This window comes from Vanessa cardui, chromosome Z (assembly GCF_905220365.1).
Source record: "Vanessa cardui chromosome Z, ilVanCard2.1, whole genome shotgun sequence".
NCBI classification, from domain to species: Eukaryota; Metazoa; Arthropoda; class Insecta; order Lepidoptera; family Nymphalidae; genus Vanessa; species Vanessa cardui.
In genome coordinates, this window is record NC_061154.1 from 9,905,576 (window position 1) to 9,927,521 (window position 21,946).

Here is a 21,946-nt window from a genome sequence, read left to right on the forward strand (position 1 = left end):
CGCTTTCCTCTCGCGAAAAATAGTGGAGCGCGTCTTCGTGGATTGAACTTCTATATCAATATCATTATTAAAAAAGCCTTTAAATTTTCAATAATACTTTTCTATTTCATATTGAAAATAATAAATATATATTATTTTTAACTACACTCTACAAATATATCTCAAATATCCCATATAGCGCAACGATTATTTGCGAGTTCTTTTAAATCGTTTGTTCCCGCAAACGCATTGACAAAGATGTGAATAAATTTTAATAAAAATGGATGAAAGGCAAATTTTAAATCTTACGAAAAAAACTCAAAATAAGAGCGAAAAAATACTTGACAAAGAGTACTTAATATAACGGTTTGCTGGGAAAAACAATTTTCTAATCTTACTAAATTTGTCTATCAAAATGTGTACCAAGCTAATACGTCATATTAGAGTCGTGAAAATTTAAAATTCAAATTTCGAACCTAAAACGGAAATAGATAAAGATAACTGTTAGACATGCTCCAGTATGTCGGGTCACATACTGAAGCGCTGCCTTCCGTCAGACCTCTATGTTAGCAATACACCTAATCTATATGCCTACATACATATATACCTACATTATTATATTCCCACTCGAGTAACACTGGAGACTACGAGTAATAACGGATATATTGTGACTGTCTGAGAAGCCGGCGCTTTCATATTTACCGATCGCGCCGCGAAAATATTATTCTAAAACCGAGACGAACACTTACTCTACGACGGTGTCCATTAACGGGTTAGTACGACTTTATTACTAGGTATTTTTTTTTTGCTTTTTGTTATACGTTTTCTACAAAAATCGCCATTTATTATCTGTCGTTCCACAAGATTAAATTATTGTAAGAAAACAGTACCTACGCGTTAATAAGTACCGCATGATGGGAAGAGCGAAGTGGAAGGATTATAATTAGTGACTACGCCAGACTAACGTAACTTTTGAAAATGTAACCAAAGAATCTAAAATCCAAAGAATGGAAGATCTTAGATTAAGTGTACAAATGTTTATTTAACGAGGTAATTAACTGAAACAAGGAAAGGAAAGGCAAGAAAACACAATTTAAAGATTATAACAATGTACATATTTAAGACGAACAGGAAGGTAATAGTATCTATCTCTACTATTATGTACGAACTACGAGAGACTCATTTGAGGCGAGGTGTCGACGAATCAATATTTTCGTTTAAAAATATTACAGATACATCGAACATTTACTGACTACACGATGCGATACAAACCCTACAGGCGTTTGACGTATTATATTCGTAAATAGATTCTAATTATTAGTATCCGTCCCTTAACGTATTAATATACAAAGTTATGACCGTTGGAAAAAACTTGACCTAACACGTGACATTATTCAAACTTATAAGATACATTGAGAAAGGTAATTATGAAAAACAAAAGAGTAGATAAATACCGAGGCAAAAATTAAAAATGTGTATTAATAAGAAATATGTTATTAAGAAGCCGTTATGAACTTACGAGAATAACAAAAGCTGTCGTTTAACGAAATGCATCACAGGACATCGAAACACTCTGGAGCATTCGTTGACAGTTTCGATAAAACAATCGAATATATAAAAAATACAAGTGAAATCTGATGTGCTCTTAACTAACCTAATAACTACAATTTATTGTATAATGTTTTAACGTCATATTTGAGTATTCATATACTATTTTTTCCACATTGTAACACCCAGTTACTAATACTAATCTGATATATGTCGCTGTCAATAAAACTTACTTTAAAATATGTCTTAATATCAATTATGTTTATACGATTATGAATACGAAAAGAACTTATTTCATATAATATATTTTTAAATCTATCACATTATTCTATTACATGAGATCGCATTGAAAAACATCTAAATCTATCTGAAAAGAGAGAGGATATATATCTGATAATAATTAAATTTCATTGAAAATCTACGTTATAAAAAAATTGTAGGCCTTGTATGAACAATAAAAATAGGTTTTATGAAAAGAGGTCGTGTATATTAAAAAGTTTAACCATGCATCTTTGGCGTTAATATTCATTTTTTTATGTGTCACAAAACCATTTAAATGCACTTTAATTTATTACTATGTATTGTCTTGCAAGGTAGTCCTATAGGTTTTAAAACTGAAGGGGACTAATAAATCAATGGTTGAATAAAAATATGTTAAGTACATTACGTTAAATTATTGCAATAAAAATCGAAATTGTAACTACGGAAATGTAGATTATAACCGTAATGTATTTAATACAAATATAATCAAATTGAGTATAGGACATAATATCAGCTAATCTATATAAACTTATAGTCTATTTCTATAGCAATAGTCCAGCAAGTTAAAATTAAATTGTTAAAATTACAAGTAAGTATTCCCTAGGGATATACTAATTATGGAAGTTACGATTTGATTATACATACTAATAACGTAATTGTTTTTATTATTTTATTTTTTAATTATTACCGTCTATTCATTTTTTTTATTTTTTAAATTTTATATAAAATCTACTATTTCATCAGTTAGCCTCAGAGATTGTATTGTAATAATCAACGTTCTTTTGTTTTTCAAATATTTAAAATATTTTACCGTAATAAGAGATTTAAATATGGAAGTACCATTCGAATAGAAAAATCACCGAATATTACGAACAAAGATACATTAAACTTTTTTTAAAAAAATCCTGACTCTAGAGTTAATTGGAAGAACTAAGATACACGAACGAATGGAGCTAATGCATAGCGCAAAAGTTATAGAATACAATTGAACCAAAACAGATAATACATAACCAATTAACTCCTGACTATGTCTAACGAGGATATCAATAAGGTCTCACTAAGCGGAAGAGTATTTGTGATTCAGGTAAAGAAAATGTACCAAAAAATATGTCACGTGGTTTATTGAGCTGTATAGCACAGCAAGGAAGACATACTAAAGAGATAACTAATGGGTGAATGTGGTTTGGTGATTCATGAGTAATGAGGATGATGAAGTTTGCATTGTGTTAAGTTTCCTGCGCGCTATACGCTCAATGCTCCACGTGTAGCGTTTGCAGTAAACAGCTCGGATATTCCTATAATATAATATAATTTAATGTAATACTCCGTCGCTGGCTTTCAGGTGGTGCTGTTATAACGTTAGTTGCTAAAATTTTACAATTGCTTCTATCAAAAATTTATAAAGGAATTAGTGTTCAATAATTTTAAGAAATCCAAACATGGCACGTCTAAGCGACAGCTGTAAAGTCGTGGTAAAGTTCTTATCAAAGGCAGTTACGCTTTCCGTCAACTTGTCATAGTCAGAACTATAGATCTACTCTTATTAGAGTCTGTGTCAAACGAAGATATGGAAAAGTGTAGAGATAATTTATTGTTACATGTTCTAAATAAGCCAATTTTACTCAATATTTAATTAAACAATCCAAATAGATTTCAATGAAATATTAAAGAAGAAGCAACTCTAATGAGATTGTTTCCTATTATATAATAAAGTTATCCTATATATTTAAAGAGAATTTATTAAAAACTGACAAATTTAATGTTATTTATATATTTTGTAATCACTTATTATTTGAAAATTAAAATGTTGTGACACAATAATTTCGTTCCGTTAAAGTTAGGGTGCTTATTGTGCATAATTAGTTTTTATTTAGTTTGCCCATAATTCTGATTTGTTTAGTTTTCGCAACTTTCTCTATTCTCTTACTGATGATAGAGCTGTTTGTATTTTTTTTATTTAGTATTTATCGAGTATTATTACATGTTTATTGACTCCATTAACTTCTCAATCCATTGTTTCAAAAGGGTGGTAATCATACAAATTCCAATTGGATACTGAATTCCAATAAGGGTTTTATTTTATTTGAGGAGAGCCAAAATGGCCCAATTAGAAAAATGTCGCGAGGGTACCTGCGTGTAACGGATGAGAATCTGGTACAAATGTACTCCCACTGAGAGGAGCACTTAGCCCACCATTGGGAAATTTTAACGCTGCTATTTTAAAAAAACAATCCAAACTTTTAACTGACATTTAAATACAAATTATCTTTCCCATTATAGTTCATTAAATTAACATTAACCTCACTCAGATGCTACATTTATTTAAATATCAATTGTAATATTTAAATAAATGTCAGCAGAGGTGGAATCCTTGGATATAAATCCCTATTCTAAGAACTACGTTTTCAAGCAAATGTCGGAAATATTCTTATAATATACATTACTCGCTAAGATAAAATACTCTTGTACGAACTATGTATGTACAGCTACAGTTCCTTTGCCTTTAGCGATAGAGAGTGCGGGGAATATCGATCACCCTTTAACACGCTTACATACTAATTACGATACAAAATATATTATTATAAGATTTTTATTAAAGACGCGTAATCGCGCTCTAGAGGATTCAATAGAGGCGCTCTAGTACACTTTATGGCTTTTGAGAGAGGCTCGTAGATTACTTACTACTTTTGATTAAGACATTCTACTTTACAACAATTTATTGAAATAAATAATCAAACAGAAGATCACAAGTACTAACGCGCGTGAGTACAGTTATCGTGACTAGAAAGCAAAACATACGATATCAGAACTAAGGGTTCTAAGAGTATTGGAACCATCGTGTATCGAGTTCTAAGTACTGATAATAATTATAATACGAATAGTAAAGAAGCTAATAAATATTGCAAACCGATACTACAACATCGTTACCAATACTTTACCTAATGAATATTTGTATATATCCTTAATTCTATGAAATATATGAAGATTTATGAAAATGAAGGAAACGCGGTGAGCCAATCATCGATATATAAAGTACCGGAGACAATTAGAAGAGATTTCGTGACTCAGTTAAAGAGATTAAACATTTCGACACATAAACCATTGAGCTGTATAGCACGGCAAGGAAGACATACTTAGAAAGATAACTAATGGGTGAATATGGTTTGGTGATTCATGAGTAATGAGGATGATTAAGTTTGCATTTTATTAAGTTTCTTGCGCGCTATACGCTCAATGCTCCACGTGTAGCGTTTGCAGTAAACAGCTCGGATATTCCTATAATATAATATAATTTAATGTAATACTCCGTCGCTGGCTTTCAGGTGGTGCTGTTATAACGTTAGTTACGTTTTTTAACATTTTACAATCGCCTCGATCCAAATTAACATATCAATGATTATTTATCAAAGGAACACATCTAAAATCACGCAGATTACAGTTACGGGTCTAAAGCATTTGGAGTTTTCCTGGGTTTAGTGATTACGCACACATAGGACGATTAATATTTTTTATAAATAAATATATCTATATACCTACAAGGGCACATAAATTGAATACTGAAAAACACAAGTATATACATTTTTACATCAAAAGGACAAAATAAATGAAAAAAACGAAAGAACTCAAAAATATGAAGACCGATTAAAATTTTTGCCAGCGAGTTACAATAAAAAAAAATACTGAAAGGTCTATAAATAATTAACAAACATTAACAAAATTATTCTAAAAATCCTAACCGAACAAAAATTTGACTAGAATTGAACTAACTTAAACTAACATTACAACCGGATACATCTTACTGCACCCAAGCCGCCGGGACCCAGAGCGGCTCGGACTGCACCCGCCAGGCCATTTTGAGAAGCTGCGTCAGTGCGGTAGCTAGATCTTCGTTTACTATCTCTTCGTCAAACATGTAGCCATACAGAAAATTTATACGATTAGACGACCTTATGATATCTGCGAACTCCTCTTCCTGTGAAAAGGAGATGTATTTCAATGAATACGTACTAAACTCAAGAGTACTTGAAGTCGAAGCATGTATAGACACTAACTGTAAAAGCTCTCGAGCACTCCTTGTCAAATGTCGAGCGCGCATTGGCAGCTGTCCTGGTTTCGGAAAGTGTCTTTAGCGATGGTGGTTTTATAAATATAATGTACGGCCGAAGTCTCGGGGTTCGCAGCATCTTTAAGGCTTGCCAGTGAGGACTCAGAACACATACACGTCCTAAAATATAATTGACAGTTGTTATCAAAATGTTAATTCCGCTAAGAAGTAAGATGCAACAAATCAATATGTCTATTTATAACTAAGCGACGCTTCAAAGGCAATTACTAAGAAACGATTATAAGTAAAATGATTTACAAATCCCATTCTAAGCGACTGATGTTCCGTTCTGACGAGTTATATTGCCGCTTATATATTGTTATATAATATACCTCATATTTCCAATCTTCAGTTTAACAAGCGACAAAAAAAAGAAATTTTAAAGTTATGGAATTCAGTGGACAATAATATAACTCACTGACATGCATTTTTTTCTTGAAATTAAATATTCAATGTGAAACAATTTAGAGTGGTTAAGTCTATAACACTATTAATTTACAAGAAAACGTCGATCTCAGATTAAATTTTAATAATAAAGTGAATCAGATTAAGAGTCTGTTTTCTTGTTTTGTAAATTATTTTTTTTTTTTTTTGAATATTATTTACAAATCGAGGTTTATGTAATAGTAAACACCTTTTTATACAAATTGTAATTGTATTATTATTACACTATGTCGCTTAGTATAGTTATTGCCTTTCAAACGTATATGTTTATATATATACGTAACGTTACTTACAGGTACATACATATGTGTATATACATATATACGTATGTATGTACACTGAATGTGAACAAAAAAAACAATAACAACCTATAAACGCAATTATCTACTTCAATTTTTTTTGTTTCTTAAATATGTCATAGTAAACGTTTTTGCGAAAACATCTGTTGACATTAGGCGCATCGTCAATAATAAGGGCGCATGTGCATTGACGCAGTGTAATTTAAGAGTATGTGCGACAACGCAAATTCGTAGTCAAACGCAAAACGCATATTCTCAAACGCAGTCACCCAAAGCGCATGTGCAGGAACACTGCGTCATTCACAAAGCGCATGTGCATTGTGCACCGTCAATGCGCCATTTAAAATCCCCTGTCTGAGGTGTGGCGAAGTACATGAAATTAGTCTGACAAGCATGCGCAACTTTGATAATCGTTAAATTGCAATATTGATTATTATCGCGATGCACTTCGCAGGGGCTTAAAATTTTCAGGGGATTCAGATGATTACTGCCAGTATCTAAAAAGTGGGATACTGATTTTTATGTAAAGTGAAAATTGTTTGTCGCCCAGATTTAATTGCAATTTAATAATATTAATAAAATATAATTCAAAATAGCATAGGTATACATCAAAATAATATATACAAAAATGTTCCAAACCTCACCTGAGTTCACTATAGTTTCCACACTTTCTGCTGATGTTCCATACAGGTTTCCTTTGTATTCCCCATGCTCTATGAACTTCCCTTCCGAAATGTCTTGTTCCATTTTTTCACGCGTAACAAAAACGTATTCTTTTCCATTCTGTTCACTGGGTTTTTGAGCACGTGATGTATCTGAGTTGTAAAGTTTGTTATGTTATTAAACCATAATAATAAATAAATAAAAAAAATACAACAAAACACAAGACCGAACTGATAGAGAACTGAACTAAAACTGAGCCCTGGCCCCTGGGAATATTAAAAACGAGTTGTCCCAGGTTGCCTAGCGCATGCGCAAATGAATTGAATCCAAGAAGGTCCTATGCACGAAAGCCACGTCAGGTGCGCAGTCAGGATGCGTGAATGATTTATAGATTTCTTGATTTTCAAGACCAACTACGCTCAATGTCAAGGGTCATATTAATAATGCAAAATTTATGTATGTATGTATTGTTGAACTTCTGATGTATACGTTAGATTTATTATTCGATTCACTGATCAAAAATACAGTTCATGCATATAAAACAGGCGATACAAAATATTATATTTTTTTATTACAGAATATTTATTGTTGTTTAAGTTGTTGATGTTGTTTTCAACGTTATAATTCATATCAATTAATAATTAAATAATTTTATGTTTGCTTGAACTGTGCATAATGTTTGGCCATAACCCAAAATCATAAGGAAATATGAATAAAACAGTCTTGAGGCCGATTTGATGAATAAATAATTAGAGTATCCGTTTCATGCTTCCAAATTATGATGCAACAAAATTTCCTATACATTAAATCGTTGAGTGTAATATAATAATTTAATATTTCACATGAGGAAAGTAGGAAGTAAGCAGTTTCTTTAATTACCACCACTTTTTCACCTAAAGTTGAGAGGAGAGACTATCACAGTATGTTAATATCGTATATGTATACTATTTGGTTTAAGTAAAATGTCGTTTTAAATGTTTACTGGAGAAGCATGGAATCGTTTTATCTCTTCGCATTTTTTTGAAAAATATTACATTTTACCTAATTGCTCAGACAAATACGTATTGTATAATCCGCATACATTAAGGTGTTATATACACGCGAGAATAAGGATAATCATACATATTATAAAACAAAGTCTCCTGACTGCGTCTGTCTGTCTATATGTTCGCTATAAACTCTAAAACTATTGAACGGATTTTCATGCGGTTTTCACTTATAGTCTAGGATTCATTAGGAAGGTTTAAGTACTATAGTATAAGTAAAATAAATATTTAAAAAAAAATCATGTCCACTCGTGCGAACCGTGGGCCGCTAGTTTAGCAATATTTAAATAACTACTTATTTAATTTATCAAAATTAGAAGAAGTAAATATTTAAATTAAAAGCAACAGCTCATATTTGACACCCACGACCATATATAACATTCATACTTTATACATGTCGTGTCCAAGCGACAGACAAATCAATATCTGCACGGTGCATGTATTTCAGTCTCTTTCGCACCTGCATGCTGGAAGACTTCCTATTTACTCTAGATAAGAGCATGCGTAGCTGACATGACCCGGACGAAGCTACAGAACAAGCTATGATAATAAAGAAACACTCGATGTTTCATGATTGTTTGAAATATATGCATCTATTTAAATATATTTTAAAATGACTATATTTATACGCACTACTTAAGTCGATAGGTCCTTTTGGAAAATAAGATCACTATTACAGGTCTTTTCAAAGGGGGTCCGATGAGGATGAAAAATTGGATGGACTTCGTCATTTCTGATGTTAGAAAGAAACAAATCGCTATTTAGGCTTATATTAATAAGTTATGACTGAAGGAAAATATTTTTTGTAAATTCGTCAATGCGTCACCACTTTTCTAACTATCAAACTGTAAATTCTTACAAATTATTCTACCATATTCGAACATTTTCAACGATAGAAAAGTTAGGCGTCTCGTCTAAGAGATTTAAAAACGGGTGGCGTACCAGCATCCTAAAAATAAAACCCTATTTTAGTCGAAAAGTAAACCTTATGAGAGACACATTTTTATTTATCCATTTCATAAATTACAATTTGCATAAGAGTTTTATTATGTAAAATATTTTATTATATTGTAGTTAAAAGTTTAAGCAATCATAATAATTAATCTCATAGCGTATATTGCGTCGTAGTTCATTTCGAGGACATTAATCAATACTTATCGGCTATCCCTTTCATAGCCCTTGTCTAGACCGCCTACGGCGCAACAAGCATGCGCTATTCGGTAATGCAAACTGCACGCAACGTAAACACGCAAGGTGATATTGAACGATGTCAAAGAGCAAAGGTCGAAAGCTTCCAAAATCTATTGCAAATGGACGAAACTTCTAGGCTCATAAACATCAAAATTAATTAATTATGAATTTTTATCGTTGCTTTTATTGGAACTATGACAAAATAAATATAAGTTTCTATGGCCAAGTTACAAGAGTTTTTCCTGTTTATACGTAAACATTACTTAATACATATTATTAACATATCACCCCCATTTTCCCTGCCCTTGGAATTTGTTGATAATAGTTATTGGAAACGACAAAGTCTTAAATATGGAACATGGGATTTTTGTAATTTTTTTTTGCTGGCACATTTTTTCGTAGTGATCTTGCCTTAAAACCATTACAAAGAATTACTCAAGTTAGGCGCATTTAAATATGTATTATGAAATATTAAAACTCCGACGTTAATCCTAAGTCTGGTCGAACTGAAATTTCAAAGCCCTACAGTCCGAGAAGACATCTGTCTTATATAAAAGAGTGAGATTATTTTCTCTGGAAGACCAAGATTTTATCATTGAACACTTTGGCCAAAAATAATAATTTTATTGAGTAATTTAGTAAGTTCTCTAGTTTAAATGAACACGTCTTTAGACAATATATTGCCATCATTGACTGGATACAAAATGAAATGTAACTCTCGGAATAATACAGGGATCTGAATGTCTTTAAGCGGTTTCCTTTGTTTTTGTTTGTTCTACTCCGAATCAAACAGACAAGAATTATAAGTTCTACCTTTACTTGAATATATGAAACTGTGGCATCGTAACTCTAAAATATTTTTTTTGTTTGGAAAGTGACTTGACATACTGTTCAATCCCAAAGGTTAATTATTTTCTAGATTTTCAAAAGTGAACAGATAATTCCACTGTTCTGCTTAATTATTACAATAACATGGTAGCCTTGCAATATCATCTGAAATCTGCAGAATAAACAATTCTTTGACAACAAACACCAGAGATATCGGGTGTGAATTCATTAGAATCGCATCGATGAAAATGCAAAAACATGCAAACGCCATCTATCGCTTTATCGGTCAATCAATGAAATGTTGTTATTGTCTTTAGTACTTTTGGATAAGGTTTCGGATTTGCGTTGGTCATAATTTGAAAAATATATAAATTATGAAGTTTGTCAGTTTCTTATTATCAAAGTATAGTAGTATCATATTACTATTTACATAATTTTGGTTAGTATATGTTAATTTTTTAAAGATTCCAGAACAGAATATAATAATTACTGATTAAGTGTTTTCGTTGCAATTGATGGTAGGTGAACAGTGGCGGAGTAAGGGCCTCGCGCCTGAAATTTTAAAAAGTACAACATAACATTGGAATCAGAGAACTGTAAAAAATCAATGGCGTCGCAAACTGTATCTTGCCCACATTAAGATTCGATCTTGCGCCGCCACTGTAGGTGAATTCACGACACCGTGATAATTACAGGTACTGGACGAAGCCCATAACTGCGACGGTATAAATTTTAACCACTGTTAAAGTGAACGGAGTACTTATTGAAATTATAGTGCATGTGGAAAACATGTCTAAAATGAGACTAATTTAGTACTTTATTTGGCATCGAGTAAATAATGAATAGAAGTTTTTTAAAAGACCAAACGCGTCTTATTTATCTAATGAGAGTAAAATTGATTTAGACGCACACACACACATATTCTGATTCCACCATAACAAGAGAAATGTCAAATAAACATAATTTGACAGCATATTGACATGATTTTTGACGTTGAAGCTTCATTAATCAATGATATTCTCTATGGATTTGGCGTTTTGAACGTCGACAAAACTGTTAACAGCCTAAAATGTAACGTAAACCTAGCAAAGATGGTTTCACTATGCAATTATTTTTCTTATTTCGGATGCTACACTCGAGAATATCCAACTTGTTATGATGACTGTGTTGTAGATTACCACCTATGGTCTTTTTTGACAGCTAAATTACGTCACTATCGGCCTCTACTTCGAAATCATTCCCTGTGGCACTATACGCGAGTAACTGTGCGTCCTACTCGTCCTCTTCAAATCAAATCATCATCATCAGCAATCATTAGAAAAGAAAAGAAATGAAGCCTCTCTGCTCATTGAAGCCGCAAAGCCTTTGCATCTGCCTAGTCTACGAGGTCAGAGGTGTGGCAGGCATCCGTTTGTCGCTGGGGGTGTCACATTAACCATGATCTCTACCGATAATAAACGAATTATGATGCAGTTTATAGATTGAAGCTGTCCAACTTCTTCATGTCCTGATTGCAGAAGATCATGCTAACAATCAACCGAACTTATGTCCGCTCGTATATGGACCTTAAGACGTCCTTTGCCTTGGAGGATATAGATCTGATAATATCGACACCTGAAAATCATATTAGAGTCCCGAATTATATGCAAAACGATGTCACACATCGTGACAAAAAGTCACTCGCCGTGAAAAAGTTCGTCCGCAGTCCCTCACCGACAATATTCGTTTGAAGAAAAGTGTGTCCGTACACCTTAATTTCAGGCGTAATGAAATAACGTTAGCGGCGCCTACCGGTGAAGAGAAGACCAGATATGGGGGAAATCTTCAAGATAAATATAAATACCCAGGTTGGATTAATTTGTCCAGTCATGAGGAACCAGACAGACTGGCTTGGATGAGGCAAATAGAACGGCGACGATTGGATTAGTAATATTAATTAAAAAATGGATTATTTCTAAAAGGGCAAAAATTTAAGGAGTTCGAAGGGTTAAAAGTATTATTGAGAGTTTGACACAATAACTCATTCAACTAATCTCGAAAGTAATAGCGAGGTACTGCAATGACCTTCGTTAGAAACCCTTACAGTTATACTCTTTGTTTTGTAATCCATAGTAACATGTGAAAAAAAGATTCAGTAATGCTGGTTCATTTTTTATTTCGACTGTTCATACCACTTTCATACTTATAGTTTATACACACACATTTTATGTATGTCAAAACTTGGACAAATGTTGGTAATTGACATTACTCGTATTGATATTTAAATAATTACAGACACAAGAACTACTTATATCTTTCTGAATATGTCAAAAAATCAAAAGGGAGGTTCTCTTTTCTTGTTAATATCGTCGTGAATTACGGTCATATAGTGCTGTATTTACACATTGCCCAATTTGACAACTCAATATCTGCTACACCAAGACCTGCGCTTATCCTCACTTTGAAAGGTATACGTCATGTTATTATCCATCTCTAATATAAAGACCGAATACCTTCACCGAATAAGTTTTAATGAATAGACTTAAAAAAGAACTATTCGTTTCCTAAATATTACAATAACTAAATAAACACTAATGCTATCGACGATAATAAGAATAATCAAATGGTGCTATAAGAATTATATTATTTATTCATATATAACCCGACCTACAACATTCATATTGAAACGTCCAGGTGTGATAAGTGAAAGCGCAATAAAAATTAATTCGCCGGAGATTATGCCAGGTTTTGTCACTACAAAAATACACGGTTTTAGTAGAAGTTGTGACTTATCATCAGTATAATGAACAAGCATAAACATGTTAATCTGTTACCCGACAACAAACAGTAGATGTTTAATGAGTCAATTTAATAAAGCGTTTAAAAGACAAGCGAAAACATTTAAAAATTACAGGATTCAGATAAAACAAATCATAAATTTTTTGAAGTCAGTTGTAAGTTTTGAAAAAAAAAAAAAATTTATTCAGTTAACTAAGTAACAGTACCATATTGATCGAGGTTTACAGTTGTTTCTCGCAAGTTGAGGTCGTAGTGCTGAGTTATATAACATGTAACTACGAAAATACATAGACAAGATTTGTCATAAAATTAAATTAAATTTTAATTCATCGGGCTACCCACTTACTACACTTACAATACTCATTCATTTTTAATCGACAGTAAAAAAAAGCCAAGGACATAACTGATACTTTTATATCTAGATTTTATTTTCGCGTGTAATCTATACGTTTTTATTAATCTATAATAGATAAAAAATTGTTACAATTCATGTTTCTTAAAAGATATGTATGGTATGACATCGCGCTTTTTTCTTCTACTCACACACTACTTTTCTGTAGGCATTTTTAATACTTACAAATTTCTAGTACTTTCTTTGAACGCATTTATTAAGATTTTACCAACGTTAGTTATGAATTAATTAAATTAAGAATCAAGAAAATATAAATGATAATAATATACGGATTTATTATGAGCCTGAGTATACGAGTGAGCTTTTTAAAATAATTAATTGGTGGTAATAATAATGCACCACATTTTCAAAAGGTTATAAATCCCAAAAACATTTTTTCTAAATATCTTACTTCCTGTACTTTAGTTGATAAGAAACCTATTTTATTCGAAAACATAAAAATACATCTTAGTGTTCTTTACGGCAATATACCATATTGCAGGAAATTTAGATGAGCATTCTCGAAGGATCATAAGTGACATTAAAGCTTCATCACAATTTAATAGATCACTGGCAGACGCCCCTTCGTGAAGACGTCAGCACGGTAATCAATCTATTAACAACGTATCAGAATGGCAACGCTATAAGCTGCAGGTGCGTGATCCATGCAAGTACATATTAAATTCATATATACGTTTCATTTCGTTTTTATAATGCAATTGAATGTCGGTAAAATAGATCAATCACGGAGCATAACATAAACACACTCACTTTCGCAATATACTGTATACTTATATTTTAAGCTACTAGCTTAAATTAAAATATATGTTTTTTGATGTAGTCTAGCGTATAATCGGTTAAATTAAATAAGAATAAAATATGATATTTATTAATATTGATAATATTGATAAGGTAATATATTGGTAATTTGCAAGAAAAACAATCCATTAATTTATTTGGAGGAAAATCAGCATACAAAGTTGGCTTGCAATAAATAAAATCAGGCTGCAAGTCATGTAAGTAATAAAAAATAAAAAGTGTTGTTAATCGAGGTGAAAAGTATAATAAATCTTTGGATCACGTTTATTTTGGAGAATGGACAAATATTATAATGAATTCGAGGTGGATTTTCATTAAGTTTGATATTTGTTGATAAAAACAAAATCTGTTTACCCGCTGATATTATTGACTTACTTATCAACCTACTTAAATTTGATTAAATCTGCTAACCAAACAAACTAAAGGCAATCGAACATGACATTAAATAATAACTGATATGTCAATAATTGATTGATTAAGAAGGATCTGCTAACGTGTGGTCTGTGGGCACAAGAAATACCGATACACGATACACATGTGCGTATCCTACATAGATGACCCATCCCATATCTGTGAGCGTTATCCATTTGGCCTTTGAAATTTGTGAATAATGGTAGTATAAGCAACACAGATTGGAAGTTTCCAATATGTATCGCATATGAACAGTTGCATATGTCAATTAAGATTTTTGATTGTGTTATTTATAATGAGTTACATTATTTTTTTATATTCATAATTTTTACAAAGATCAAATATCAAATTTCTATCAATTCTCATACAAACTTCCATTTCATAGTTTAAGGGGTTGACGGATAAAAGTTACCAAATTTTAATTTTTTATTGGTTCTATTATTATCTGTTTTTTAAATTTCCTTCGTATACTTAGTTAAAAGTTATTGAAGTTTGAAAATACAGATTCCAGGTCATATTCGCAATACTTTATTTTTTTACTTCCCAGAGGAAATAATACAGTACGGGGTCAACGGAAATTTTGGGTTCTTTATGATGACGAATGCTCAAGTGAAAGCCAGGGCGACGGCGTGCGCGGCGCTGCGTTTGCGCGTTTAACTGATTAGCTCGTTATCGTTCCAAAAATTTGAATTTCAAAGTTGAACCTCTCTTTGACTGGCTAACCATTAAAATATCGATTTTTTTATTTCAAAGTCGACATAGTTCGACATATTTCATTCCGTGACATTACCACAAGTTAAGAAACGATATTTGGTTTCAACATGAATTAACAGCGCAAAACGTAACGTATCGAGTTTTAATTTGTGTCTCGCTATTGAAAAGTATTGAAATCGAGCCATTCTTGGAACAAATAGAATATAATAACCTTTTTTTACACACGCTAGCCAAAACATTTTTAAAAACGCGCAAAAAATTGTATACGTCACGAATACTCTTTTTTTTTAATAATATTATATTTGATATATAGTCATTAATATTAATGTTTTTTTAACATTAAAGGAATGAAATAAATTTTACCCCGACCTAAATTATATTATTTTTTAAATGAATCCTTTGGTAGGCGATTAAATGATTAAACATAAATTTTATCTCCTACTACTAAAAACAACACATGCTAAAAACTTAATCTTTATTTTTAAAAAAACTTCTGCCTCTCAACTTTAAATGGAGCTTCCATGGAGTTCCATACTATTTACTATTACAACAAAGTAAAAGCAACAACATTCACTCCGCAAAGCATTGCAAGGTAATTGCATAGCGAACATAAACCACCAAAAAATAAACATTTTAATATTGGATGGCATCACCCTTCGGCCTCAAGACTGTTATTTCTTTAAATAAAGCCTACGTATAACCGTTTCGCAGGCTACCATGTATATGAAGGCATATAAATAAAGTATATATGAATAACAAATCGCCACATCAACCGTCAGAATTGACAAAGTACATCTCAGTTCGTCCAATGCAGAATAAATTTGCTAGCAAAATAACAATATAAGTTACTGGCAATGCGAAACACATGATATGATAAAATTTTAAAAACAAAATATACAATAATTTACATTACTTTTTAAGGTTATGTTTGCATATTTGTAGTTTTTAAAAAATCACTGATGATGAATTAATTTTCTACAAGTAACAAAAATTAAAAAGATTGTCTTCTATTTATATGTCATTTTAAAACACTTTGATGTGTATTATTTTTATTGTATTCTTCAGAAATTATTATTCATTGACAATGTTACATTCGCTGCTTAATTGTTAGTATTCATATAGATATAATATAGTGTTACGTATATCGATATTATACTCATTCATAATATTTTGTTGATAAAATATTTTAATAGCAACGTACGTAGAGAATGATTTTATGCCATAATAAAAATAATTCGCAAAATGCCGCCGCAAATAATACTTACAAGGTACTGGTGTGACGTATTTCTCTGGGTCGGTCGCCACCAGCCTCCTTCGCAACTCGTTGCGACCGACGCCCGGAGCACCGACCAACACGATCGGTCTAATGAGGCCCGGTCTTGGATATAACCTTGCGACCTCTTCATACGTCGGAATCATTTCCCGATCGAAATCATCATTTTCCTTTATATCGTATATGATTTTTTTAACTTTTGGCGTTGACTTGCAGGGCAATAGGGCGGTGGCGTTAGGTGTAGGTGAACAGGGAGTTTTCGGTCCACAGTCTGAATTTGCCGCTGATGGACTGCACAGCGCGGCCTTACCTTTAAGAGATCATAAATTATATGAAATTTACTTTAATACTTATTTACATTTATTATGAAAACACCAAAGAAAATTTTATATTATCATCGTCTTATAAATAAAAATCTTATTAAATTTACTATGATAATATTAGTGCTGCATTTTTCCAATGCATCATAGGGTAAAGTGTCAAGCTCCTATTATAACTAATAAACGCAATTTTTTTTATAACATGAGTGATTTTTATTCATGAGTGAAAGGATACTGTACTATGACAGGATGACTCAATTGATGGAATATAATTGGTAAATGTCATTTTTTTTTAATACAGTAACTAGATGAAGCATTGGCTTCAGCCCATGTGCAATTAGGTTTGTGATAATAAAGAACTATCGCACCATTAAAATATATGTTTAAGATTATGGTTAGATAATATTAATTTTAATAATTCATAAAACTTATTACAAACTGTTAAATTCTTAGAAAGCAGCCATAATGAGGAGATTGATAGGCTGCAATGCAAAAGTTTAATCAAAAGAATGAAAAAAAGGTAATGATGTACATATATGTGTATAGAATTGTTTTGACTAAGCATTCTAAGTGCATAAATAATAATTTATGTTCTAGAACAATCAACATAAATTACCAGGTAGAAAACTTATGACTAAATAATGCATGTCAGAGGCAAATAGTAACGAATAAATACCATCTAATGTTTGTGGATCGGTTTGACGTTCGTGTATAATACGCCCCTCTTGAAGCGCCCTTGAAGGTATTAGTCCCGCCCTCATGACTCTATCACCTTCACGGCGAGCCTGCCACCTTGAATCATAAAATATTCTAATCAATAATCATTATATCACAAAATACACTAACAACGATGCACTATTTATAGTGTAGATATTGTTATAATTTGATATAACACATTATAGTATAATATATTTTTATATAAATATATCTTTTAACTTACCAATAGGCATCATCTTGAGAGACAATATGCAGGATGTCACCTTTCTTAAAATTAAGACCAGCTTCTTTGCATGGGATGTACGGATCTTCAGCAGAATTGTAATGGAATAGAGCTCGTACTCTCACTTTACTTTCTCTTGATCCACCTTTGCCAAAGGACGGTACTAACTTGAAAGTTATTGTCCCCTCAGAGCTTTGCTGCATGCCAATCAAACTTATATTATTTATCATTTAGATAGAGAATACAATCTACTAAAATATTAGTGAATAAATAAACAAGTGCATATATATTTATATGTATTATAGACACATAAATTGTGTTGCAAATATCCATAAGTTTTGGTAGTCACTTTCCATCAGATGAAAAAACAAGCCCATTGCTTATATAAGTATTTAACAAAAGAAGTTACAGTTATATTTACAGATGATAAATAATCTTATAAACAGTAGCCATGAGCTCAATCCAGTACATCCCTGACACAGAACAACAGAAAATTTAATATATACGTATAATAAAATTAAAACAATAAAAACAGCCTTAACAAAGACTTAACAGGTAGAACAACAGTAAACATATTTCAAATAAACAATCTCCCAGTAAAAAGAGAAGCACCATTAACTTTATGGTACAATCATATGAAGCCAAAACATTGTCTATGTTTCTTACATTGGATCTTACCAAGATAGAAAGGACATCCGCTGGTGACTTATTCTCAACACTTATTCCATTAACTTCTATAACTTCATCACCCGCATGAATAAGGCCAGAACGATCAGCAGCACCTCCATGCATGACTCTGGCTATAACAATTTTTCCAGTTTCTTCATCGGTTTTTATAGTAGCACCCTGGAAATAATTATGCAGGCCATTTTATTACATAAAGTAATGCATAATATTAAAAAAAAAACTTAAATGGTGGTATCACTTAGGCTTTGTAATTTTTAAGCTAAAAAAAAAGACAATGTTTAACATTTCATTGTATAATTGGTGGTAAACATTTTTTTGTTTTCATACTATGTTTTTAATTTACTTCAAAATCACAATAAAATAAATTTGGTACATACAGGACCCAAAAAAAATAGGGATATACAGATAACAATTTCGCACTACTTATTACAAAAACATCTAGAGATAGCAGCTAGTAAAAATTGTTTCATAAGGTGAATGATATAAATAATAAAAAGAGTTGAGAATAGGTTTTGACTAGTCAATCATAATTGCTAGTGTCTTAAATATAGATACTACAAGTCAATAAAATTAATATGAATTAAGAGAAAAAATCATATAACATAAAAAAACAATACAACAAATGAAAGCACATTGTTTAGTAATAATATTCAGCTTCTGGACTTACCACTATTGGCTCTGCACTCTGAGCACCACCCTTTTAATAAAAAATTAATAACTTCAATACATACTTCCAAAATACCAATATCAATAATTTGTAACCTAACAGTTTTCATATGTGTATACACATTTAACCATTTTTATCTTTCAAGTGATAATAATATCCTTTTTTATATATTGAGATAAAGGAATACAGGTGGAAGCAATCAGTTATGTGATATGTATATATAATTTACTTATATAAAGGCCTAAATTTATAATCCATATATGCTATGAATATTTTATTATTATATAGCTGCTATTTCTAAATGAAGATGTACCTATAAATACAGTTCATGGCTGTTTCAATTTTTTGTCAAGCTAAATAAAAAAACACATACCAGTGGTTCATCACTTTTAACAAGTTGAACAATTTTTACTGTTTCCTCTTCATCATCAGCGTCAGCAGGTATGTCTGGTAAGTGAGGATAATAATCTTTTTGGGCCACTGCATCATGTGTACAGAGTATTGCCTATGCATTAAAATTATAAGAAATATTTTAATATTTAGTAAATTTATTTTATAAATATTTTTCATTCATTTCAATTAAATGAGTAAAGTTACCTGGAAATGTGGCTTCTGCAGTAATTTCAACAGTTCTTTATATTCATTTGAACTTATCACCACCTCGCCAAACATTTCTAACACCTCCAGAGTTACTTGCATTGCATTAGAGAGCAATGGATAAAATTTATCATCTTTACATTGTGCTGCTACAATTTTATTATGTACTTGAACAAGTGCATGTAACTGCTTCGATTGCAGCAGTTCACTTAAGAAAGCTACATCTTCTCCATCTGACTGAACTTCTTTAAGTGAAGATAAGAGACGAGTAAGAGCTAAAATACAAAAATATGATCAGTTATTTAAAACAAAATTTATCAACTAGGTATTTGAATAATTACATTTTTTTTTAATAAAAAACTGTAAATATTTACACGTGTTAAAATAAGTTTGGTGATTAAAGTCGTTACTTAATAGAAATGTATATTGTATAGATTCTTAATCAACATACCAGGGTCCCAATTGTCTGTTGAATTATCCATATTCACATAACATCAAAGACGCTGATTAACTGCGAATCAAACTTCTCCTAAACCATTTTGTTAAATATTTATTATCACTTATATAATAAACCACTTTATGGTACACCCTTGGATAGGTTGCTTTAATTTTATTGTCGTTTACTTACACCTAAGTAAAATAAAACTATACTTCATTTAGAATGTAAAATTTACAAGTTTCAACGTTTTAATAAAATTAAACAGTGTGTTTTTAAACATAATATTGTGCATTTTGTGAACAAGTGAATGATTTGACAGTAATAGGTAAAAAAAGTGCGCTAGCCGTTGACAGAAATTAAGACAGTGAGCTGTGAAACCTCCCTTATTCCATGCTATTATATATGACATACCCTTAGTATCTACAAGATTGACATAGACTGCAGATTTTACAACGCCATCTATGAATCAACTTCAAAATTTATTAACAAATATATTTGTTATGGTATTGTTTTAACAAATATTGTTTTAACGTATTCAAATATTTTAAATACTTTTGAAAGTATATATATCATCTTATTTTTAAGGGTACTAAATACGAAGTGTTACGCATTTCATATACTAGAGCGCCTTTTTTTAAATGATACTTTTTTATTATTTCAGTTAATACTTATTCTTATATTAAATAAATCAATGATAGTCATACAAACAGTTTAAATCTACGTAAAATCTGTAAGGATCGAGGACAAAACAATTTAAACTACATGTGGTAGGTATGATAGGCCTCGAATGAAAAATCAATATCCATTCAAGTTTAAATATATGTACATTGTACGCCCGCCGGTCCCAAGTTGACGTCATACAATTATAAATTCTTGTATTTTACAGTTGCGATAGCCACATAACACGTACAACAACTGGTGTATTGTAATATGAAAATAGAAACTCATAAAAAATCATATTTTGACGAAAATAATTTAAACACCTAGTACTGTAGTAGTCTTTCAAAAGCAGTTTTTATGATAAAAAATTAAATAAACGATCAAATAATAGTATATTTTAATACAATTAAAAGTTATCCTAAAAACATTATTAAAATAATATATAAAATTATACAGTTAAGAAAATTATTTTTTAATTACAATTATAAAGATGAATAAAAACATGAAATATGACATGATGGCCGATGGGAGTAGGGTGCTCACACAAAGTGAAAAAGCGCAATACTGCTTATGTGTGCGTGTGTTATAATCTGTATTTTGCAATGTAAATTACAATACTATTATCATGTTATATTTATAACATGATTTGTCTGTAACGCAAAACTACTTAGAAATTTGAATATTTGGTAAATTTGTAATTATCAATGACCGAACAGAGCCAGTTCTAACTTTGAAATTAAGGAGGGTTTCAATTCAACTAAACTAGCCCGTTGACAATTTCTGTGTTAGCAACTTTTTCAACTTTTCAAAGTAAACAGTAAATATTCAACATTGTTATGGATTTGTTATTTTGTCACCAGCGCCTGTTGACAACTTTTAAGTTGCA

At 31.2% G+C, this 21,946-nt stretch overlaps 1 protein-coding gene across 2 annotated transcripts; it reads right to left on the reverse strand.

Annotated features, from left to right (window-relative positions):
• Window positions 1–2,685: 2,685 nt before the first annotated feature.
• On the reverse strand, window positions 2,686–20,785 carry LOC124542966 (MAGUK p55 subfamily member 7). 2 transcript variants are annotated; one of them, XM_047120929.1, is made up of 11 exons: window positions 20,413–20,785; window positions 19,962–20,236; window positions 19,738–19,869; window positions 19,365–19,394; window positions 18,689–18,856; window positions 18,011–18,207; window positions 17,747–17,862; window positions 16,743–17,060; window positions 7,281–7,451; window positions 5,841–6,013; window positions 2,686–5,761 (listed from the first exon to the last, which is right to left on the reverse strand). In XM_047120929.1, exons 1-11 carry the CDS (start codon window positions 20,441–20,443, stop codon window positions 5,585–5,587), a joined length of 1,788 nt encoding a protein of 595 aa, XP_046976885.1. In that variant the 5' UTR covers window positions 20,444–20,785; the 3' UTR covers window positions 2,686–5,584. The 2 variants fall into 2 exon arrangements, with proteins under 2 accessions (XP_046976885.1, XP_046976886.1); XM_047120930.1 differs by lacking the exon at window positions 19,365–19,394.
• Between the last annotated feature and the right edge of the window lie 1,161 nt (window positions 20,786–21,946).